General features: G+C 32.8%; 1 protein-coding gene across 1 annotated transcript; it reads right to left on the reverse strand.

Moving 5' to 3' along the window:
- Positions 1 to 767: 767 nt before the first annotated feature.
- LOC106873863 (histone-lysine N-methyltransferase SETMAR-like) lies at positions 768 to 3,932 on the reverse strand. Its single transcript, XM_014921378.2, has 3 exons — positions 3,719 to 3,932; positions 3,361 to 3,588; positions 768 to 922 (listed from the first exon to the last, which is right to left on the reverse strand). Exons 1-3 carry the CDS (start codon positions 3,930 to 3,932, stop codon positions 768 to 770), a joined length of 597 nt encoding a protein of 198 aa, XP_014776864.2.
- Positions 3,933 to 24,761: the final 20,829 nt, after the last annotated feature.

Raw genomic sequence — 24,761 nt, forward strand, 5'->3', positions numbered from 1 at the left:
CTTCTCTTCGCTAGAGCAAAACCAAGTATGCTTGATTACTAAGACTTCATTCTTATGAGATTATTTGCTTATATTTTTCCTTCGAAAAGAGTTTTTAGAAGCTGTGTACAAGTTTTTTACAGTTGCGATCATTCTCTAGCGCTTGGTATATTTAACTGTATGAAGCTTTCGGTCATCCAACATGGAAAGCGTATTTTTGTTTTTATTTTCATTGTTGATTCTTTCCACATGCTTTTTATGTAGTCGGTCTATGTACAAAGCATTCTAGCCTCAACACTTCCTTTGTTTTGTATACGAAATTCTACGTTATTCATTAACCCAGCAACATGTAATATGACGTAGAATTGGCTACTACTTCTTGAATATCAGAGCATGACGCACAAGCTACATTACCTACATTACTGGTTGGTACAGAAAAGGATTGATGAGGTCTTCCGGCGTAAGATTTAAATAATTACGTAATATCCCAAATGAAAATTATATATAGCAATCTCTAACTTATCATACATGGGATAAAAAACAGTGATCCATGACAGTGTTACTTTGAATGTTCCAGTAATGTTCCTGTCATAATAAAACTTACACTTACGTTATTGATTATGATACAGTCCTGCCTGCTAATTTGTTAATTAAAATTATTGCATTCTAGATAATTCAATGTTTTAGAGGTTTTGTTATCGACCCAGATATGTTCTATATACAGGGTAGCCTGTAAGTCCTTGCGCATCTATATTTCTTATGTAGCCAGTGTATTTCTGTCTTGTCCTTCATCGTAGCTGCATAATACTATGCAACACAATATTCTCTTGAGACATTTCCTGCAACATAACAGGGGATATTTTTCCCAATGCTGCGATAAAGGCTGCATTCAATTCATCATTGGGATTATAACGTTGTTTAGACACAATTTCCTTCGTGTATCCTCAAGAAGAGTTATCACATGTTGTCAAGTCCAGACTTTTTGCGGGCCATTTCATGGGCAGCGTGTATATTATAGAACTAAGTCAATTCCATTTCTCTGGAAAATTGTCATTAAGATGATCTCGTAAAGTGATGGCATAATGAGCCGGAACTCTATTTTCTTGGAAACAAATCTTCTCCTCTATAACTCCAAGTTCATCGAGTTTCGGTATAAACCATTGTTGTAACATCGCGCATCAAGTGTTGTACGCATCATGACATACGGAATGTTGTATTCAATTTCTTCATAAATAATGAGAATTATCCTTTGCCCAGAAGTGCCATTTCGTGCTCGACTCGAACGTTAAATTACGTACTTGTCCGTAAAAAATACTTTTCAAGACGGAATCGTATTGAATAATATAACATATGAACGGGTAAGGACCCACGAGCCAACTTGTATATATTTCCCTGATCGTTTAGCTTTTATTTCACAGTGTGAAACTAAATACCATTGATGGATTTAATGAAAAACATCACTTAGATTGAATGTTATAAATTTTCCTTTTCATTTTACAAAAAGAATCTGTTCAAGTTCATAAAATAAAGCATGGAAGTAGAAATCTTTAGAGTGTCATGAAGAATCTAAACAATTAAATAAGATGAGTCCAGAGAAATAGTGAGACATTGTTTTGAAATTGCTTAAGCAAGTTGTGATTGCGTTGTCCCTTTGCTTGGTCCAGCACATGAAATCATTTCAACCGTAGGTATGGGGAATCACACCAGAATTGTAAAGCTGTACCAACTAATTTATTTCTTAAATTCATTATCATTGAAGTGAAATGATATTAACATTTGATACGTAAAAATGCAATTTCCAGTGAGTCAACGTCTTAACGTCACAAGTTAAATCATTGCATACTTACAAATATTCAACGTATTCATATTTCTTCAGATGCACTTATCACTGCAATCATTGGGGATTTTAATTGCTTGCACCCCATTGAAGCAAAATGATTTGTTGTATCAAATGCATATGAATTTGCTACTTTTCTATACCGTTCATACAAAAATCAGCATTGCTTGGATCTGCAAGAATACTTTGCATGCCCAGTAAACAAGTGTCACTTCAATCTGCTGGCCGTGGACAGCGAATACTTTTCATCATACCCAGCAAAATACGGTGAGAGCTTTAATCAAATAATAATAATAATGATAATCATAAAATTAATAATAATAATAATAATAATAATAATAATAAAAACAATAATAATAATAATAATAATAATAATAATAATAATAATAATAATAATAATAATAATAATGAGAATTATTGAACAATTTTAGAAAGTAATATATCGTCAACTACAGTAGAATTACTTATGAAAGAACTAAAGAGAGATATGTGGAGAAGCAATAATGACAAATATAAAGGAGAAAATATGGAAGAATGCAAGATTATATCATTGGGATAGTAATTAAGATAGATATGCATCAGTAGATTATGTAGTTATATTTTTGATCTTATTTCTTTCACATAAAACTGTGAATATTTACTAATTATCAAGTCCTTTTTATTTGACGGTAATTCAAAACTGAAATAAATCTTGACATTTTTCCTAATTTTCTGCACCAGTTTATTGTTATTTAAAATACAATGCACATACTTTCTTCGTGATCTATTATTATCTGCTTCACATAATATGAAATATACTAAATAATTTAATATTATAGCTAATAAACAGATATCATAATTATAGTTGGAGATATTAATTTATTTATATTATTCATATCACAAAGACATTCTAAACACGATTTTGTTTTTAACTTCATATTTCCAGAGCATATACAAACATGAATAGAACTAATAGATGCCTATCGGGAATAATTATGTCATCCAGTTTCAAATTTGCAATGTCTCAAACTTTACACATTCCAGGCGTTGGTTTCCTGAACGCTTTCCTTTTATTAATACCTGCATGATTTAGAGTACGATTCACTATTGGTGACAGAAATGAGTTCGCGAGACTAACAACTGGACAAATGAAAATGTATTCTCAACACTTGATGGAATGTTTAGAAGGATTGTTAAAATTTGAATAAAGTTTGTATCTTGTTGATGAAAAATCTCGTTCTCAGGAACAAGACACATTATAAATATTTCATTCTATCACACATGCCTTTGTAAGGTACCTTGGTAAATGTCCTCTGTAAAAGACTTAGAGAAAAAAGCGAGAATAATTTGTTGCAAATGAACACAGGGTTGAACACCATCTCAGATAAGTTTTCTGTTCATAAGTGCTATATTTCATCCAACAAAATTATTCACAAACAATGTTCCTATAGAATGTGCTGAACCGAGTGTATGCCACTGCAAATATCCTACTCTTATTAGCGTTTCGGGTAAACATTTTCGTGTTGAGATCAAAAATTGTTGTTTTCCTTCTAACGCTGACTTACGCCGCTCAAGCTGCTCGCAGTAGATCTCCTTTGTTATCGTTTTGTTCAGGTATAAAGGTTCAAACTGAACTAAACCTTTCATATCCCACCAAACAGTTAATAACACCTTACGTGAGTTAAAACCTTCTTTAGTTTGGGATACTTGTGTTTCTCGATTCTTTACCCACTGTCTTCGGCGCTTGACATTTTTATAAAGAACCAACTTATCTTTCTCAGTCACTCTTTGGTCTGAAAAAGGTATATTCGTGAGACGTAATAGCAAAGAAGAGCACGCATTCACTGTCTGCGTGCAGTTAGACTCGGGAAGTTTTGATTACATTTTCGATGACATGCATGTGTCTATGAATGATTGAATAACCAAATCTAAGCTTCTCTGCTAGTTCCTCAATGATTACGATGGTATTTTGTTCTACCTGGGCTTGCAGGACGTTCTCGTCGAGCTCTACAGATCTTCCAGGACGAGGCTCATCTTCAAGGCTGTACTTTCTGTCTCGGAATTTCTGGAACAACTGTTGACACTGACTTATGTTTATTGCCCGATTCCCATATACTGCATTCCTCGTAGTTACCATTTCGTTGTTGATTTTATTGAACTCGTAAAGCAAAATATGTGGAACGTGCTACTTTGCTACTTCCATTGTAGCTTTGAAAATATAACTGTTTAAATCGAACTCGATTCTTCAAAACTTCCATTGCCTGTCTTTATAGCAAATGGATGGAGGTAGTTTATCCCATCCTCTTCCAACTTTTAGTTTATGCAATTGAAAAAACCGGATTATTTATAGGATAACCCAATATAGGTACAAAAATATATACATCAATGTGATAGATGGAGACACTCATAATAAGTGGAGTTGCGTACAGAAAACACCTTTGAAGGTGTGAGATCTGCTAATCTGTCAACGGATTCCCGTGTACATGAACTGCTTTTACACACCAGTTCGCTAAAGTAAACATTAATAAATGTTCGTATTAAATTTCACCCTTCTTTCACTATCTGTCTGTCTGTTTGTCTGTCCCTCTCACTTACTCTCTCCCTCTCTCTCTCTCTATATATATATATATGCGTGTACATGTGTGCGCGAGTGTGTGTGTGTGTATGTGTGTGTGTGTGTGTATGTGTGTGTTTGTGTACACGCCTGAGCTCCTGCCTGTGTCATCTTTTAATTTAAATATGAATATATATAGAAAACTGAAGATTTCCACTTAAATATTGATATAATACTTTTGTTAACTAAACAAGAAATTTCATATTTGCAAGGAAAATTCGTAAAGTAGCTAATTAGATGACATGTCCAACGCAAACAAATGGTTTTATGCAAAACTCCTTACTTTAGTATTTTCTGCTCAAGTGACAATTAGTGTGCTTCAAAAAGAAAATATACGAATAAAAACTGCTCGGAATCTAAGATGTAAATACGTTTGTATCAGCGTTTGTATTTTCTTCATGTAAGTACGTACAAACACACACATATACTTACACATGTACCCATGGATGCATGTTTATGAATGCACTTTTATAAGCATATGTATGTATATATATATATGTGTGTGTGTGCGTGTATGTGTGTGCGTGTGTGTGTGTGTGTGTCTTCTACGATAGACACGAGGCAAACAAAGTCATATGAGTGGATTTAGTAGACGGAAACTGAAACTGAAAGAAGCCCGTCTTATGTATTACATATATACGTATGTATTTGTGTGTCTGTATTTGTTCACCACCACTATCGCTTGACAACCGATGATGTGTGTTTACATCCCCATAATCAAGCAGTTTGGCAAAAGAGCCCGATAAAATAAGTTGTCTTTTAATAGAGAGCAAAAGGTAACCCAAATCTATGAACCATTCTCGTAACACAAGCCTAAGTAAACTCGACAGCAACACTGAAACCGTCAGGTAAAAAATGGAGATGAACTAAGTGTGGTATATGCGTCAGTCTAATTGGGAGTTCGGAGTTTTCTTTCAAACAGGGTCAGGGTTTACACTGAAAACAACTTCACGTGTGCTTCGAAAAAACTAATATATGTATTAACTTGCTCAGGGCGTCGAGAGCAATACATAGGCCAAACCAAAGACAGTTCTACACCAGAGGATGACCGTACATAGATCCCAAATCAAAATTCGGGAATACAGAAAAGTGGCATTCAGTGAAAACATCAACATTTCCGCCACTAACGAAAAACCCAGCTTCAGAATTTTTTCCCCTCTATAAATTCAGGGACGATGCAACCCATAATTAGCGCATTAGTAAAGAGTCATATTTTATCATAAAACATCAACCCCTTTTGAATGCGTCAACCACAAATGACACGACCATAAGGGCCTGAAAATAATACCCACGGAAATATTAAAAACGATACATTTAGAACAGTCACTACCCATGAATTTATTTGGAACAATTCCAACCACTTCTATTACAACCACAACAGGTCACTTTAGGTCACGTGACCATTTAAGAGGATTCTACCAATATCCTACTACTTCTTCTTCTTCTTCTTCTTCCTCCTCCTCCTCCTCCTCCTCGCCGCCTCTCCCGTATTTTTCTACCATACCTCTCCCGTATTTTTTTTTTCTTCTTCTTCTTCTTCTTCTTCTTCTTCTTCTTCTTCTTCTTCCCCCTCCTCCTCCTCCTACTCCTCCTCGCCGCCTCCTTCCTCGGTTACTGCTACTTAAACACTCAAAGCCACACTACCTACTTCAAGCTTTCACAGGAGTAGAAAAGAGAGAGACAGACAGAAAAAAGGAAAACGTCCCGTGCATTTGAAAACAACAGAATATTTTTAAAAACATTTAATTTAATTTTTCCAGAATTTAATTGTTTTTCATGCTTTACTCCAAGTTGAAAAAGTCGCAAAGATTGAAAACGGTATTAAAATGGTCTTTGTGATAAAATTATTTAAGAATTTTCTACCTTGTCTTATTTTCCTTATACGTATCAATTCTTGTGTTCGCTTTCAACCTTCCACGTATATGTATATACCTGCATGAGTACATTTCTACATGTTCCTGCGTATATACACATATATTTATCTAGGTTGGCGTGCGAAAATTATCAATTATTGCATTATATGACACGATATTTAGTACACATCCACGCTCTTTGCGTTATTTCTTCTGTGTTCGGAGGTTGTAAGTATTTTTTTCTTGCTTATTTAGTTAAATAACAGTGTTTTTTTATTAGTTTGCTTCTCTTGCACTTCTAGTTTTCCACGCTTGAAATTCAATTTCCTTAGACATACTCTAACAAAAGATTTAATCTGATACATATTGTAACACTCTGATATTAGTATTTGTTCTGTTTGTGTTTCTCGTCTTAGTTGGCAGCATTCACGACATTACAAGCTTATCTATATATCGTTCGCCAAATACTGTAATATTCTCAGAACTGTAGTAAGAAAATAGAAACTGTGTGGTTTCTTATTATATATATACGTGGGAATAGAAGGTACTAGATTTACCCAGTTGAAATGTGACTAACCTCTCGAGTTTTAGTTCCATTCCTATGAAACGAGATGACGCTAATCAGTCAAGTCAATTTGAGTATTTATTTTGGTGTGTGTTTCTTCTACTATAGATTTAAATATTTATTTTAGTGCATCATTTTCCCAATCGCTGATACTGGACGTTTTGCTCAGTTATCTCAGTGGGTGAAATAATTTTGTACCTGTCATACAAGAATAATACTGAATATGTGGCTTGTAGCAAAATGAATAGGATATAATATGGGATTAACATATAATTTGTGGTGGCATCTAACACCTAATTCATGCATGAAACTACTTCTTACATAATCCCACGGGCGACTATCTGCCGTAGGTATCATTTGGTATTAAATAATTTACGAGACACAAAAACACGCGCACATACAGACACACACACACACACACACACTTACACATACAAACACACACACACACACGCACACATGTCAGAACCACCCGCCGAGGACAATATATCATGGATGTTGAAGCGTTCACAGAGCAACGTGAGATGATGTCTCTCTCTCTCTCTCTCTCTCTATATATATATATATATATATATATATATATATATATATGAGAAATAAGAATAAAAACGCATTTGCATTATTTATATTTCGAAACAGATACTCGCGATATTCTTTGTTGCATAATATTGCAGATAATTATATCCTTATTTTTCCAACATTTACTCGATAGCACTTAACTAGTTATACTACACGCTACAGAAGTTACTAAACAATTACACAAGAAGACTGGATTATGATAATGAAGGTGGAGCCATAAACATAATAGTAGTAGTTGTATATCTATTTTCACAATAAATTTCTCATTGTATGTATATCAACATATAGGATTAACATATAATTTGCGGAGGCATCTAACACCTAACATGTATGTATATTGTTGGAGAGTTGGCAGAACGCTTAGCCCGCCGAGCACATCACTTAGGGACATTTGGTCACCTTTACCGTCTGAGATCACCTTTGCCTTCAATACATTTTTGGTCGATAAAACCAGTTGAGCACTGAGGGATGTCTAATCAACCAACCCCTACCATAAACACACACACACACACACAAACACACACACACACACACACACACACACACAAACACACACACACATGTAGTTATATATATATAGGCACAGAAGTGGCTGTGTGGTAAGTAGTTTTCTTACCAACCACATGGTTCTGGGTTGAGTCCCACTGTGTGGCATCTTGAGCAAGTGTCTTCTACTATAGCCTCGAGCCGACCAAAGCCTTGTGAGTGGATTTGATAGACGGAAACTGAAAGAAGCCCGTCGTATGTATATATATATATATATATATATATATATATGTGTGTGTGTGTGTGTGTGTGTGTGTGTGTGTGTGTGTGTGTGTGTGTCTGTTTGTGCTCCCAACATTGCTTGATATCCGATGTTGGTGTGTTTACGTTCACGTAACTTAGTGGTTCGGCACAAGACTTATAGAATAAGTACTAGGCTTACAAAGAATAATTCCTGGGGTCGATTTGCTCGACTAAAGGTGGTGCTCCAGCATGGCCGCAGTCAAATAACTGAAACAAGTAAAAGAGTAAAGAGAGTAATGTATGGCTCAAAGTGAAGACGTAATATTTTTAGAAAAAAATCATTAATGTGTGTTTTCTCATCTTTTAGGCATATTATTAATGTATCAAATTCGATACCCGAACATATTCAAGAGTAAAAAGTAACAATAGTTTTATTGAATAAGAAATATTAGATTCCGAAAACATTTAGTTTATACATCTCTATTTCATCAGAAATATACTTCACCAACATTCTTTACAAATCTTCATCGTTCAGATTTCAAATCATCAACATTATTTTCTTCTCACAATTACAATATACTGTATTTCATCAAACATTTACAATTCACCAATTTATGATTGCAATTAATTTTATGTTCAGAATACATTTACTCATATAATACGTATATTTATCAGGAATTTCTGTTTAGATGTTATGGCATATTGGTGGTATATCTTAGTATTATCAGATGTATTGAATCTGATATTATTAACAAAAGGAAGACTGCGACGATGTAATTGACTATTTCAAATATTTAAAAGTTCCATCTAACTGTCAAACAGACTGACACTTAGCATTATTCTTCTTTGGATACATCATCATTGGTTTTTCGTTCTAAGATGATGACATACCATAGGATATATTATATGCGCTTTCTTTCTTCTAAGCGGCAGAATTTCACAAATTAAATGTTATAAGGCTTTTTTTTTTTTACTTTGATATAATTGGGATTTAAATTGAGATTTAAATTGATATTATTGAGATTTAAATCTGCTAACATATATAAATAACATGCTTGAAAATATAGAAATGTGTTATATTCTTCTTGCATCCTGTCATCTTTATCGATAATATATACTGACATCTGTTTGTGTGTTTATATCTGTGCATTCGCTTGCTTCTGCTTGCATATATCTATCTATCTATCTATCTATCTATCTATCTATCTATCTATCTATCTATCTATCTATCTATCTCTCTATCTATCTATCTATCTATCTATCTATCTATCTATCTGTCTGTCTGTCTGTCTGTCTGTCTGTCTGTCTGCGTATTTATCTGTTTCTCGCTCTCACACTTTATCTCTTACAAATACAATAGACGAAGACGGTTGTATGCTGGTGTGTTGTTTGGTGGTGTGGTGGTGTGAATTTTGGGTGCTGGTGTTCGGGTGTGGGTGGAGACGAGAGTGGGGGAAGCAAGTGTGGGGTCGGATGGGATGTATAGGGATGGTGGGGCTGGAATGTGTAGGGGTAACCAACGAACAGGTCGCATAGTTGTGACTCATTCTCGTTCCCATGGCCACTGCCGAGACGTGCTAGTAAAAATCACCCTCGATGGTGCAGTTAAGTGAGAGGACAAGTTCAGCCAGACGAATGAGTGTGGATGTGTCAAGTGTGGATGTGTCAAGAAGGTCATGGAAATTTTGAAGTGCAGGCAGCGCCTCGTGGTGAGGGATCACCGTATATAGATTATTGATGTCAAGTGCGAAAAGAAGTTTAGAGGGGCCAGAGGGAAGGACAAAGAGTTGAACAAACCTTGTTAACAGTAATTCTTAGAATAATCACGTTATTTTAATTAGCAATAGCTTTTGAATAATTGGCCCTGGTTGACGGACGAGAACTTGAAACGAGAAACAAAAGCTAATTATACCGATCAGGCCAAACTTTTACAACTAATCTCATTAAAGCAAAGATTGATAAAACTCAGACAACAAATATAGAATCTGTTGGAAAGGAGAGAAGAGTAGGAACTATCTGTCGAGTGACTGCAATATACTAGCACAAGACAGTATAAACATATGCATGATTATGACTACATAGGCAAAAGTTTGCATTGGGATAATAGTTTGCATTATGAATTCCGAATTGACTTCTCAAATGAAAAATAAATTGATCAGTGCGTTGCATTTATCCATTTAATGCTTTTCAAAAAGAGCATGCTTTCAAAGTATCTGAGGTCCACCAATCGTCGGTAAAACAACTGTTCCTCCACCACAACACATAGTGGTGGTTTAGCTTTCCCATGTCTTTCCTTTACAAAATTTGCGCTCTTTTGACATTCCAATCCATTTCTCTGTAGAATAATTCTGTTTTGGATCATGGTTGAAAGCTGAACTATTCCTAGGAAACTGAAAAATTGCAACTGTTTTGTCAAACGTACTCAGCCTATCTTCATGAAGACGACTATGACCTCCTCTGTGTATTGGCGATGTCTTGCAGCAACTGTTTACTCCTGTTTTTTTTGTCTCATCTCTCGCTGATCAATTGTCTCATTGGTGACCCTGGCAGCTTGTCGTTGTCTGGCATACGTTAAATGTTATTATCTTTCCTTTTTGGACGCTTGGCTACTGCAGATTGCATTTTCTTGACTTAATTGTTCTAACCGTTTTTCCCTTGCATCTTATGACTCATTGCCTGCAGGAGCTCCTTTTCGGACGTTTTCATGTCGTTGCTGTCGTTGTGCAGGGGTCTCTAGTGGCCTTGTGACTAACTGTACTCGTCTTTGCTTCACTGTAGAATACTGATCATCTACATCTGCTCCATTTCCTATTGTAGAAAGTGAGAATAGTTTTCTCGGAAACTTAAAAAAAAAATTAAAATGGAGATTAAATGCAAAGATGAGTGAAAGTCTCGTGAATATCTTCACAGGAACGATTGAAATAAATGACAATTATGGAACGCCGCGCGCACGCAAATACACACAGTGCACACGCATGCAGCTTCAAATATCAACGTCTCACTCTCTCTTTCTCTCTTTCTGTCTTTCCCGCTTTTCCTTCTCTTTGTGCCGGCTTTCTTTCACATACAGTGTGAAACATCATCGTCTCTCATTCTGGCTCTCTCTCTCTCTCTCTCTCTCTTTCAAATTCTATACAAACTTCTTTTTCTCCCTCTGTTTCTTTCTCTCTTCTCTATTTTTTTTTAGCATCCTGTGTTTCTTTCGCTTATACATATTCTCTCTCACCCTTTGTAGTAGTTCGTCTTTTAGTCTGTCTGCTTCATTCACTCACTCTCTCTTTCTAACTCACTCACATATTTACACTATTTACCTTTCTCCATCTATCGAAAAACGTTGTGGCGAATGACGATATGGAGAAGGATGTAATGTCGACATCGTTGTCGTTGTGTTATGAAATGTCGTTTACGATAGTTAATTTTATAATAAGATTCTGATGTTAAATTTTTTGTAATACAAATATGTAAATGAAAATAAAGTTTTTTTTTTTCTGGTAGCCGAAAGATTAATGAATCTTTTGATACCCTATACGTGAAAATCGGCAACTAAGTTTTCGAATGCATAAGGAACATACGCGCGTGTGCACACACACACCCACACACACAAACACACACACACACACACAAACACACACACCCACCCACACGCACGCATACACACACGCACGCACACACACACACACAAACTCTATTTTGTATATGCATGCATATATGCATATATATATATATACATACATATATATATATATATATATATATATATATATATATATATATATATATGTTTATATATATATATATATATACATATATATATATATACGTATTTATATTTACATACATATATATATATATATATATTTATTATTTGTTATATATATATATATATATATATATATATATATATATATATATATATATATATACCTATATATAAATATAAATATATATATATATATATATATATATATATATATATATATATATATATATATATATATATATATATATATATGAAGTCGAATGTACTTGTTTGTCTGTATTTTCAAATCATCCTTATTGTAATACAGACACCATTTCTAGCATAAATTTTCACATACATCTTTCATATATTTCACACTTGAAAGCAAAGGAATGAATAAGGAAATTATATCTAGAGATTAATAGTTCATTGTTAATTTAGTATAAGTCTATGGAAATTCTATTAGATAACGTTTTCACATGGAATATTAACTTCTATTCTACTTAGAGAATGAATTTATAGCACGTTCTTTGATTAACCCTCATTTAACTTACCACGTCAATAGTGGTGTTTCTAGTCGAGTAGTTTTATTGAACTTCTGGGAAGTTGTCCACCCTCAAATTGAATATATCTTCCTTTATCTATCGTTCTTTCCTTGCTTTCTGTTCATATAATTCACGACGATTTATAAATGTTTCTTTTGTATATATTTTAATTTTTAAAGACGTGCTACCTATCTGATATAACTAATGGTGGAGATAGGTCTAGTAAACGTATATGAAATAGTATTATACATGATAACCACTTAGTAGAATTTCTAAGATATTCAATATAGATAATAAAAAAGAATATCAATACATTACAATATATATGTCTGTGTGCGTGAGCATGGGTGTGTGTGTATATACTTTTCCTGTGCTTTCATATTCCTTGATTTTAAATTGAAATTTCTTATGGTAAGTAGGTAGCACCCTCCCTTTGGAATTAACGAAGTTGCTAAGTGCGTATACATACGTGGTATATGTCAAAAGTACGCGTGGAATTAAATTTTAAGCGTTTCTACTTCACCGTATATACAAATTTTTTTTCGCCCTATATAAAATCGAATCAATTATTTTCTTAAAAAGTCATTCAGGAATTAGGAGATTATTCTATCACTCGGTCTGTGAGTGTGGGTTGACAGAAAACTCTGTAGGTTATAGGCGAAAACTTCTTAGTATTCAGTTACTGTTTGTTTGCTATTAGAATAGCTTTGGTATGATTATTAAGGTTCTTAAAATACAGCATACAATCCACAGGTATACCTGTTACTGTGTGCCGATGTTTGACATTTAAATATTTAGAACCTTTATATCATACTGCAAGAGCGGAGTAGCTTATGTTGTCATTTCCAGACATTTGTTGATATATGTTCGGGCAAGATATATGTTCAAATTGAATGCAGTTGAAGGTAGGAGATATTTAATTTAACAATGTTTGATAAGACAAACTAGTCAACTGAATTTGCGTTGAAAAGGTTACGTGAGGTGTTTTCTTCAAATGACTACAAACCGGTGTAGTAATATAGAAAAGAACGTTGCAAATCACTGGACACTAAAAGTATTGCGTAAAAGTCAAATGCCATTTCTTTATGTTTGCAGACATGCATTATGTATGCATGTGGTTGTAGCACCTCTTTAAATAAGGACATTAATAAAAACAAGTGGTGTGTAATTAAGAGAAAGAATGAGGAGGAAGTATTTCTTACGTAAGTCATAGAGTATGGAAGGTAAAATACATCATTTTCCTGAAGATACTCTCATTGATATCATTGGGTGTAGAAATGTAGAAATGCACCGCGGTATTTAAATGAAGCAAAAATCTCACTAACTGTTTAGTTACATTAAACGTAGATCTTCTAGACTTTGAATTCAATTTCTTGAAGTGCTTACTTTCATTTACTTGTTATTACAGGTCACGGCAGAAGTATCAAATAATATATGAAATAAGTAATATGAAACGCGTATCGCATGATACACCTAGAACTGCTAAGGAAGTCAAGATGACAGTTGATAATTATAAAGCTGAATCGAAAGGCGCTTTCATAAATTCTTAAGAATTCACCCACGAAGAAGGTATAAACAACTAACACCACTCCAGTCCACATACACACGCACACACACACAAGCACACACACATACTTGTTTTCTGTCATTCTTCTATTGCTATAATGATATATGATTCTTCAAAGAAGCCAGATCTACAGCATGTAAGTTAATGTTCTTTACTATTCTCCGTTTTATACCGTGTCTCATAATATAAACCCTCAAAATTATTTCACCCAATTCATGAATAAGTCCATATACATGCTGCTCCCACAAGTAACACTTCATAGGTGTAAAGGCTGAATACTTATAGCGTTGTCGTTGCCTTGATACTATAGATTAATGCAAAATGCATGAGCAATATAGAGACGTGTTGAGCTAAATATTTAAAGAACACATTGCTTTCTATTGACATAGATGAAATATTCACAAACAACTCAAATAATGCATTGATTTAAATACATTTACTGTATTGTTTGCCCAAAATGAAACATATGAAGATAATTGCTAAACGAGAACAAGCCAGTGATGACGTATGAATATTGTCGAATCATTCAATATATCGAATGTGAAGTGATTATTTCCATACAATGAGCCGAACCTACGTTGTATATTTCATCAATAGATATCTACACCTCACTACGTTGCAAGACTAAATATTAAATACAATTATATAGTGATCACTACCATTAATAACTCCTAGGTTACATTAAACAGCACTACGACTTACGAATATAAGTTTAATAAGTCATCCGATTACAGAGTCAAATAAATGTACACTAACATTAGCCTATAATGTTACCTACTTTTATGTTACTATTATGATTAATATTCTTTCATGCATTCAAAACTTCTTCAGTTACCATTCATCATCATCAGCAGCAGAAGCGCTTCAGCTTCAAATACAATCGAGGGAAATGAAAACAGACATACAATTATAGTGATTAAAACTGATACCGCTCTCTTGGAGTCTTACTGGAGTCTAATCAACAAAATTCCTATTACTTTGTCCTAAAACATTCTGCCTGTTCAGTGGTGTAGATGTACAGAATATATGAAGCTGATTAGACAAAATTTCTTGGAGTAAAACGAATCAAAATTATTGAAAAGTAAGTAGAATAGGGAAAGAATGAAAAACTGCATGACTAAGGAAAGAAATAGAGAATACCCTTTAATATGTAGGGAAGAAGGTAATGAATTTCATATATGTAAGTCATTGTTAAGTTTTATTTCAAGATTTCTTGTCAGCAGAGAAAGAGCCGGTTTCTAACATAGATCAAATGCTCCTTCATTGGAATTTCGACATCAACAGCGTATGTATGTATGTATGTATGTAGGCATAGACATAGCTACTGACCGTGGCAAGTGGAGAAGGTTTGTGCATGAGGGGACAACTATTTTTGAGAAATCACGAATTGCACATGAGAAACTAAGGAGAGATGTCAGGAAGGGCATTGTTGTTGCACTTCCAGATGGCAAGGGTCTTTCTATGACACTGACATGCAGTGTCTGTGCAAGACCGTGCCTCAGTAAAGCTGGGCTTATGAGTCATCTTCGTAGTCATAAAGCAAGACCGATGATTGACTATCAGGCCCCTGGCGAAGATGCTACACACCATACTAATCATGTCTGTCGGGCATGTGGAAGGGTGTGTTTATTCAGCAGGAGGACTTAAACGATACGCAAAGGTACAAGGAGCCCAATTACAACGACAGCCAGCTATTGCCAGTAAAGGTTTTGGATGCCAACTCTGTACACGACATTGACGATCTTTGGCTGGGCTAATAAGTCACATTCGATCACAGCACCGTTAAGTGAAGCTTCGTGCAATAGCCATACTCGATAACGAGGGGGCAGCCATCATGTATGTATATATGCATGTATGTATGTATGTATGTATGTACGTGTGTACGTATATATGCATGTATGTATGTGTGCAGATTTGTATGCTTTGTTTTATGTATGTATTCTCATGCATATAGTTGCATATATAGATATGATCATATATATTGAAATGATAAACTTGTGGAATGTCTCACATGTTTTTACATTTCCAGTGATGGAATGCATCTGTAACCTTCGAATTAGCTTTCTCCTTTCTAATTTCTCAAGATTGGTATTTAGGCAGTGTGTTATATATCTCAGGACCCCAATAATTACAGGTATTAACCTGAACTTTTAATCTAGAGTAACTGATGATTTCTCAATAGATCAGCGTAGGTATACTCTTTTTCACTGATCTTCTCCCATACCGCCTTCAATGTGATTTCGAATGGTAACTCTCTATTCTTATGTTTCTCAGATGTTCCACTTTTAGACGGCATAGAGTATGATATTTTTGGCTAGCCTAATTTTTCCCTGCAATAGTTATTCACAATGTTTGAAGAACAGTATTGGTAGCTTTGAATACAGAGCAACGATGAAAGATAGCCTCGATTTGGGTGGAACGCGCAGTGTTATATGGGACATTTTCATGTTTATAAAATATACTAATGTTTAATTCAACTTCTTGTGTTTCACATTCATGGGATATATATGTATATCTATCTATCTATCTATCAATCTATCTATCTATCTATCCATATATCTATCTATCTATCTATCTATCTATCTATCTATCTATCTATTATCTATCTATCTATCTATCTATCTATCTATCTATCTATCTATCTATTTATCAATCTATCTATCTATCTATCTATCTATCTATCTATCTATCTATCTATCTATATATATATATATATATATATATATATATATATATATATGGGGGATGATGCATGGCCTAGTAGAAAGCGTGTTGCACTTACGATTTAGAGATCATAATTGCAATTCTTAGACCAGGTTGAGCGTTGTGTTCTTGAGCAATACACTTCATCTTGCGTTGCTATGTGATCACTTCGACACCTGACACCTAACGTGATGTACACACTTCACCAGATGGAGAAATTGAGCTAGTGTGCAGCACGAATATTTAATCACTATAAACAAATCATATGTGCAGGTCGTTCGGCATAAGCTGAACATTCATACATCGTCTTCGACGGGTGTTTATCATATATACTTACGCGCACACACGCGGGCGCTTATGTGTGTGTGTGTTTGTGTCTACGTGTGTGTGCATGAGTATGTGTGCATGCGTGCGTGTGTGTGTGTCTGTGTGTGAGTGCTTGTGCGTGTTGTATAAGTTAAGATATTGCTATTAGTAATATTATCGTCATCATAGCCATTCTTATATTCATTATCAGCATTATTTTCTATATTGCGTGTTGTATGGTCTGTTTCCTTTTATATGACTTCCCGTCTTTGATATTATCTTCTGGTTTATACAGTATTTCTTGGTATCCTTTTTCAGAGGCTGTTTGCATTTCCGATTTGTGTCTTATCTTTGTAAGCTTTCAAACCGATTATCTCTTCAGTTATGGTGTTTCATTGAATTACTGATACACGTAGTTTCGTTCATCCGTCTCAAACTGGAATAAATTTTCAAAGTGCTTCCCAATCTATATTGCAATTTATCCACACACTTTCCAGTAAGTTTGTTAACATCATAATTTTGTAGTACATTTTCTTTTCATTTGTTGCCTTATGCGAGTGTATGATAACACCATTTGTCAGGGACAAGAAATTATGAAAACCTGCTTGTGATTATACTTATTTTTATTGTTTCGCTTCCAATTACTCTGGATATTATTATACTATGCTTGAGTAAGGATTTAGTTATATTGTGAAAACTCTGTTTTCCTTCAAATCATGAATGGCAAAACAAAGTATGTGTTTTGCCATTCAGGGAATATAACGCAATTTTACTAGAGTTCCAAATTCATATTCTACAGTAAAAGTTAGAAAACCGCTATATGTTCATCTTATTTAGTATCGTTGTCTACAAATATATGGCAAATTTTGATTTCTTTTATCTTGGACCTTCATAGAATGAAGCTTAATTTTGTTCCTTACAATATATTTCAGGAACTACAATTATTGAAAATATTACTAGTCTTTACGTGACATTGATAAACAAAGGACAATCAAAGAGAATCATATGTTAAAATATAGTAACATTCGTTTTGCATAGAACACCCACGCAAAATGTGATAACGGCCTTTACTGTTTTGTTCTGTTACTATGTGAATCTCTCTCAGAGATTTAAAATCAGCTACTATAACGTACGCACACGCGCACATATATATATATATATATATATATATATATATATATATATATATATATAAATTTAAGGAATGGAGAAAACGCATGTTATAATTGCATACTTTATTCCTACATATGTTTCAAAGGATTACAACCTATGTGATCCATAGTGATCTGTGATATTAAAATTGTAACCTTCTCATCAGGGAAAGCATGGGAATCATCTTAAACGTAAGACATTATGACCGAGTATGAAAACAATAAATGGATAAGGTTATGACGTGATTCATTTGAAAAAAAACCGTTAGAGAATTGGACGCTACCGGATAGTAGCTTGGACAACACATACATATAAATGTGTGAAAACATACATGCATACATAAATACATATACACATATACACATACATACATACATATACACACATATATACCTACAAACATACGTACACACACCCACACAAGTATACATATATACATACATACACCCAAATACACTCACACACACACATATATCTATCTATCTATCTCTCTCTCTCTCTCTATATATATATATATATATATATATATATATATATATATATATAAATATACATATATACACATATATATACATATATATATATACATACATATAAATATATATATATATATATACGCACATACACAGACACACACATATATATACATATACATACATACATATACGTACACATGTGGACATACACACTCACATAAACTTGTATACACAATCATAAACACACATGTATATTTACACACACACATGTATATTTACACACACACATACATCTAAATATGGACATGTATTTTTTTATATATAAAAAATACATCTACACAAATATGCTCCCATAATTATTCACAAGTACACTCATATATGAATATTTAAATAAACCTATGTGTAAATAAATACATCTTCACACGAAAATGTGCATACATCCAAAAAATCATACGTAAATGCATATTGATATATTTTTTTCAAAATTATATTAATAAGAGTAAACATAAGGGCAAAAGTAAAAGTAAAAATATAAATGATAATGCGTATATGTAGACAAAGAAGTCTATAGAAACGCCTCTAGTTTATACAAAACCCTGAATATGTATACACAGACACACACATACACATTTTCTCTCACAGATACACGCGTATATATAAAAAAAAAAACATACTAGTATATTCAAACGTACATAAATTTTGTATGTTTTTGTTTTTACAAGAGTTTATCAATATTTAAAATATGCTCTAATTTAGGTTAATAAATAACAAAAGTTTAGATAAATAATTTGAATCGTAAATAATTTTAATCTTCTAACGTTTGAGGGAATAATAGTATGTTTTATTAGAAGTATTTGAAGAAATTACTTATTACGGGTAAATATGATAGCGTTTAAAAATTTTTTTACTGTTATTTGAATGCAGAAAATGTGTTTTTGCCAGTGTTTACGTTTGTAAGAATGAAGAACATCTCACAGATAATATCTGCACACAATATGAGGCTTTTGCATCCAATAGAGAGTTCAAACAGTAATAACATTGAACCAAAGATTATTAACCCTTACCAAAATAACAATAATAACACTAATAATAATAATATGGGGAACAATAATAATAACACGACACATAATAGTAATAGGCACAACAAAATCATTATTTCAGAAGTCAATAGCAAAAGAATTATTTTTTTAAGTGAAAATGCGAAACTCAGAAACACTATCTACCAATGCTAAGTTAGTACTCCCAAAAATACTCACTTTAATGTAAGTTCTTCCTCTACACCAGTATCCACTAGAATTTCTAACCATTTCTAATCCTTTAGAGATAGAAACAAACGTAATTCCACGAGCCTTAGCAAACTAATTTGGGATCTTAAAGATAATAACATTAAATTTAAACTAGACTGGCTTATTCTTTCTATTTCTAAGCCATATGAAAAGGGTGGAAAATTCTGCAATATTTGTGTTACAGAACTCCTCTTCATTTTATTTTCAAAGAATAATCTGGTAAATACTTTCATAGAACATTCTTACAGATGTAAACACTGGCAAAATCATACATTTTCTGCATTCAAATAACAATAAATTTTTTTAAACGCTATCATATTCTTCAAATAGTTCTAATAAAACATACTATTATTCCCTCAAACGTTAGAAGATTGAAATTATTTATGATTCAAATTATTTATCAAAACTTTCGTAATTTATTAACCTAAATTAGAGCATATTTTAAATACTGATAAACTCTTGTAACAATCAAAACATACAAAATTTATGTACGTTTGAATATACCGGTATGGGTTTTTTTTTTATATATACGCGTGTATCTGTGAGAGAAAATGTGTATATGTGTGTGTCTGTGTATACATATTCAGGGTTTTGTATAAACTAGAGGTGTTTCTATAGACATATTTGTGTGCATATACGCATTATCATTTATATTTTTATTTTTACCCTTATATTTACTCTTATTAATATCATTAAAAAAAATATATCAATATGCATTTACGTATGATTTTTTGGATGTATGTACGGTTTCGTGTAAAGACGTATTTATTTACACATAGGTTTATTTAAATATTCATATATGAGTGTACTTGTGAATAAGTATGGGAGCATATTTGTGAAGATGTATTTTATATATATATAAAAATACATGTCCATATTTAGATGTATGTGTGTGTGTAAATGTACATGTGTGTATATGATTGTGTATACAAGTTTATGTGAGTGTGTATGTCCACCTGTGTATGTATGCGTATGCATGTATATATGTATATGTGTGTATATATGTATATATATATTTATAGATATATATATATATATATATATGTGTGTGTATATATATATATATATATATACATATATATATATGTGTGTGTGTGTGTGAGTGTATCTGTGTGTATGTATGTATATATGTATACTTGTGTGGGTGTGTGTACGTATGCTTGTAGGTATATATGTGTGTATATGTGTATATATCTATGTATATGTATGTATATATAATCGTGTATGTATTTGTATAAATCCATATGTATGCGATATTAGGTTCTGTATGTATGTACATATATCTGTATGTATGTGTGTGTATATATGTATGTATGTATGTATGTACATGCGTGTGTTTACGTATATGTTTGTATACATGTATGTATATGTATATGCGTATCTGTGTATTTGGTTATAGGCGTAGATGTATATGTATGTGTATGTGTATGTGTCTATTTCTATTTATACATGTATATATATATATATATATATATATATATATATATATATATATATATATATATATATATATATATATATATATATATATATATAAATATATATATATATATGTATATGCGTGTGTATGGGGACAAGCACACATATGTGCATATTTGTATATACGTGGGTACGTATCTGCATGTATGTAGATGTGGACGTATGCGTGTATATATGTGTGTGTATGTATGTATATGTGTGTGTATGTGTATGTGTATGTATATATATATATATATATATATATATATATATATATATATATATATATATATATATATATATATACAAACATACATAAGTGTATATATGCGTGTATATGTATGTATGTGTATATGTGTATATGTATTTATGTATGCTTGTATGTTTTCACACATTATATGTATGTGTTGTCCAACCTACTATCCGGCAGCGTCCAATTCTCTAACGTTTTTTTTTCAAATGAATCACGTCATAAACTTATCCATCTATTGTTTTCATACTCGGTCATAATGTCTTACGTTTAAGATGTTTCCCATGCTTTCCCTGATGAGAAGGTTACAATTTTAATATCACTGATCCCTATGGATCATATAGGTTGTAATCCTTTGAAACATATGTAGGAATAAAGTATGCAATTATAACATGCGGTTTCTCCATTCCTTAAATTTACATATATATATATATATATATATATATATATATATATATATATATATATGCGAGTAAAATTAAATACAAAAAAGGTGTTTTTTTTTGTATGATTGTGTATAGAGGAATATATTATTTTGTTTAAAAGAGTTCCAACACTGTCCGTTTTTTATGCTTTATTTATATTCCTGCAGAACCAATGTGGGGTATAGAATATGGAATATACAATATATAATATAATATTCAATATATAATATAAAATAAAATGAAATAAAAATGGATGGCACCATGAAATAAAGTATTGAATGTAGATGAAATATTGAGTGTTCAATATAAAAGATCACATATATAAATGTAAATATATAAAGGCGACTCGAGTTTCAGGGCTATTTCCCTTCGTCATGGCCGGTATGACAGACTTTAACAGACTGTAATAAGTTGGCTGGTTTTCTGTCTTTTATACCAATTCCTTTGGACAGCAGCTGTAGGTGTTTGGCTATTTTTAGAATTGATGTCAAATCTATTTTTAGAAATGATGATATTTTAATTTATTGTTTTGTGTTTGGGTTGTAGGAATAAGATTTTAAAACCCCAGTAGGTGTTTGGCTGTTCTTAGAAATGATGCCAAATCTATACCCCACATTGGTTCTGCAGGAATATAAATAAAACATAAAAAACAGACAGTGTTGGAACTCTTTTAAACAAAATAATATATATATATATATATATATACATATATATATATATATATGTGTGTGTGCGCGCGCGCGTGTGTAATAACTACAAGAGTTGTACAAAATAATGGAAACACCTACCATCATACCATCATAATTTTGAAATATCTATAAAACCGTCAAAAGTTTGTTCATTTATATATTTTATTTATTGTTAGTGTTGCTTAATATTTGCAGCGTGGAAGGTGTTTTTAAGCCATTTAAAAAACACACAAAATCCGTTAGATTCACTTCAACATTTAAATTTAATTTGTCAAAATATTTTCGTCGCTTTGAGACCACTACCTGTTCAGTGACTAATTTGTGCTGCCATATCAGTGAACAGGTCGTGGTCTCAAAGCGACGAAAATATTTTGACAAATTAAATTTAAATGTTGAAGTGAATCTGACGGCTTTTGTCTGTTATTTTAAATGGCTTATAAACACCTTCCACGCTGCAATTGTTTTCGTTCCAGCACACGATCTCAGATCAGGTCACTTGCTATGCAAGTACATCTCCGTAGTTGCTTAATATGTTTTGCTAAAATTGCTGTTTCTTTTCAGATATCATCACAAAAAGGTAATTAAAATTCATTGAAATGACAGATTTATCGGAATTTCACAGGGGTCAAATTTTTGGTGCTCCGACGGCAGGTGCTAGCGTAACAAAAACGAACGTTGCAAAATGTTTAGAGTGGAGAAAAACACAGAATTGGTCCCTAAAGGAGTAGAAGAATGTTATTTTCACAGACGAGTCATCCAGTGCCTTATTCCTGACCACCGGCTGAGTATACGTATGGAGACAGCCAAAAGAAGCATTTGATCCAGACTGCCTTCTTCCAACTGTTAAACATGGAGGAGGATCTGTGATTATCTGCGGGGCTATTTCATGGCAGAATTAATAGTCAAAACTGTTTAAGCATTTTGTCTGATCAAATTCATCCTATGTTTACGGAACTGTTTCCGGATAATAATGCACCAATTCACACAGCTAACGTTGTTACTGAATTGCACGAGAAATATTCTAGTGAATTTGAACATGTTATCTCGCCACCACAGTCCCCAAATCTCAAAATTATTGGAAATTTATGGTGCATTTTAGAAAAACAAATAAGGATTCGATATCCTCCACCATCATCACGACAAGAACTGGAGACTGATTTAGCTGAAGTACAGACAAAATTCCTTTGGAAACAATTCAAACTTTATACGAGTTCATACCTCGTAGAATTTAAGTTGTAATTACTGAAAAAGGCGGTCCTACCCCATACTAAAATAAATTTGTTTGAAAATTTAAGGTGTTTCCATTATTTTGTCCAACCCCTGTAGATATATATATATATATATATATATATATATATATATATATATATATATATATAATTCCAAAAGAGTTAGAGTTTGTTAATCTAACCAACTAAGAGATAATATCTACCCAAATATACTGCTGGTAGAAAACCTAATTATTAATTTAATACACAAGTGGGTTTTTTTTTATTTGCAAGGAAATTACACTACTGAATGTAATACATAGGTGAGGGTAAAAAGGTGTTAACCCTTAATTTATACAGCAATAAGAAAATGGAGGGTATCAAGAGGTGTTATTCATCAACTTTTAGACATTATATTATGTCTAATTATTTGTTTTGAAAAACCATTATACCAAATTACATACATGTATAGCATAATATGCTTTACATATACATTATATAAAATAATTATTAAAATATATAACGTAGATCACAAAAGATAGGATAATATCTTACAGCTGTTTCAGCCAGCGGCCAAAGTACGCCAATCTACTTATACCCCTTCAGTGAACTAAAGTATTTGGTAGATAAGATTTTGTTACTTGAGTGTGTCTGTGGATCCATTATACCGTAGATCCATTATAAATCGGCTTAAGTACCCAAGACGACCAAAAAGCCGAACACATAGAAAACTCACCAACACATGCTTCTTTAAAATGCCTCATTTTATCGAAAGGATAACTACATCCATCCGAAGAGCCATAAGAAGAGAAGGATTAGACA

The sequence above is a fragment of the Octopus bimaculoides genome, chromosome 3, assembly GCF_046866305.1.
Source record: "Octopus bimaculoides isolate indiv1 chromosome 3, ASM4686630v1, whole genome shotgun sequence".
NCBI lineage: Eukaryota > Metazoa > Mollusca > Cephalopoda > Octopoda > Octopodidae > Octopus > Octopus bimaculoides.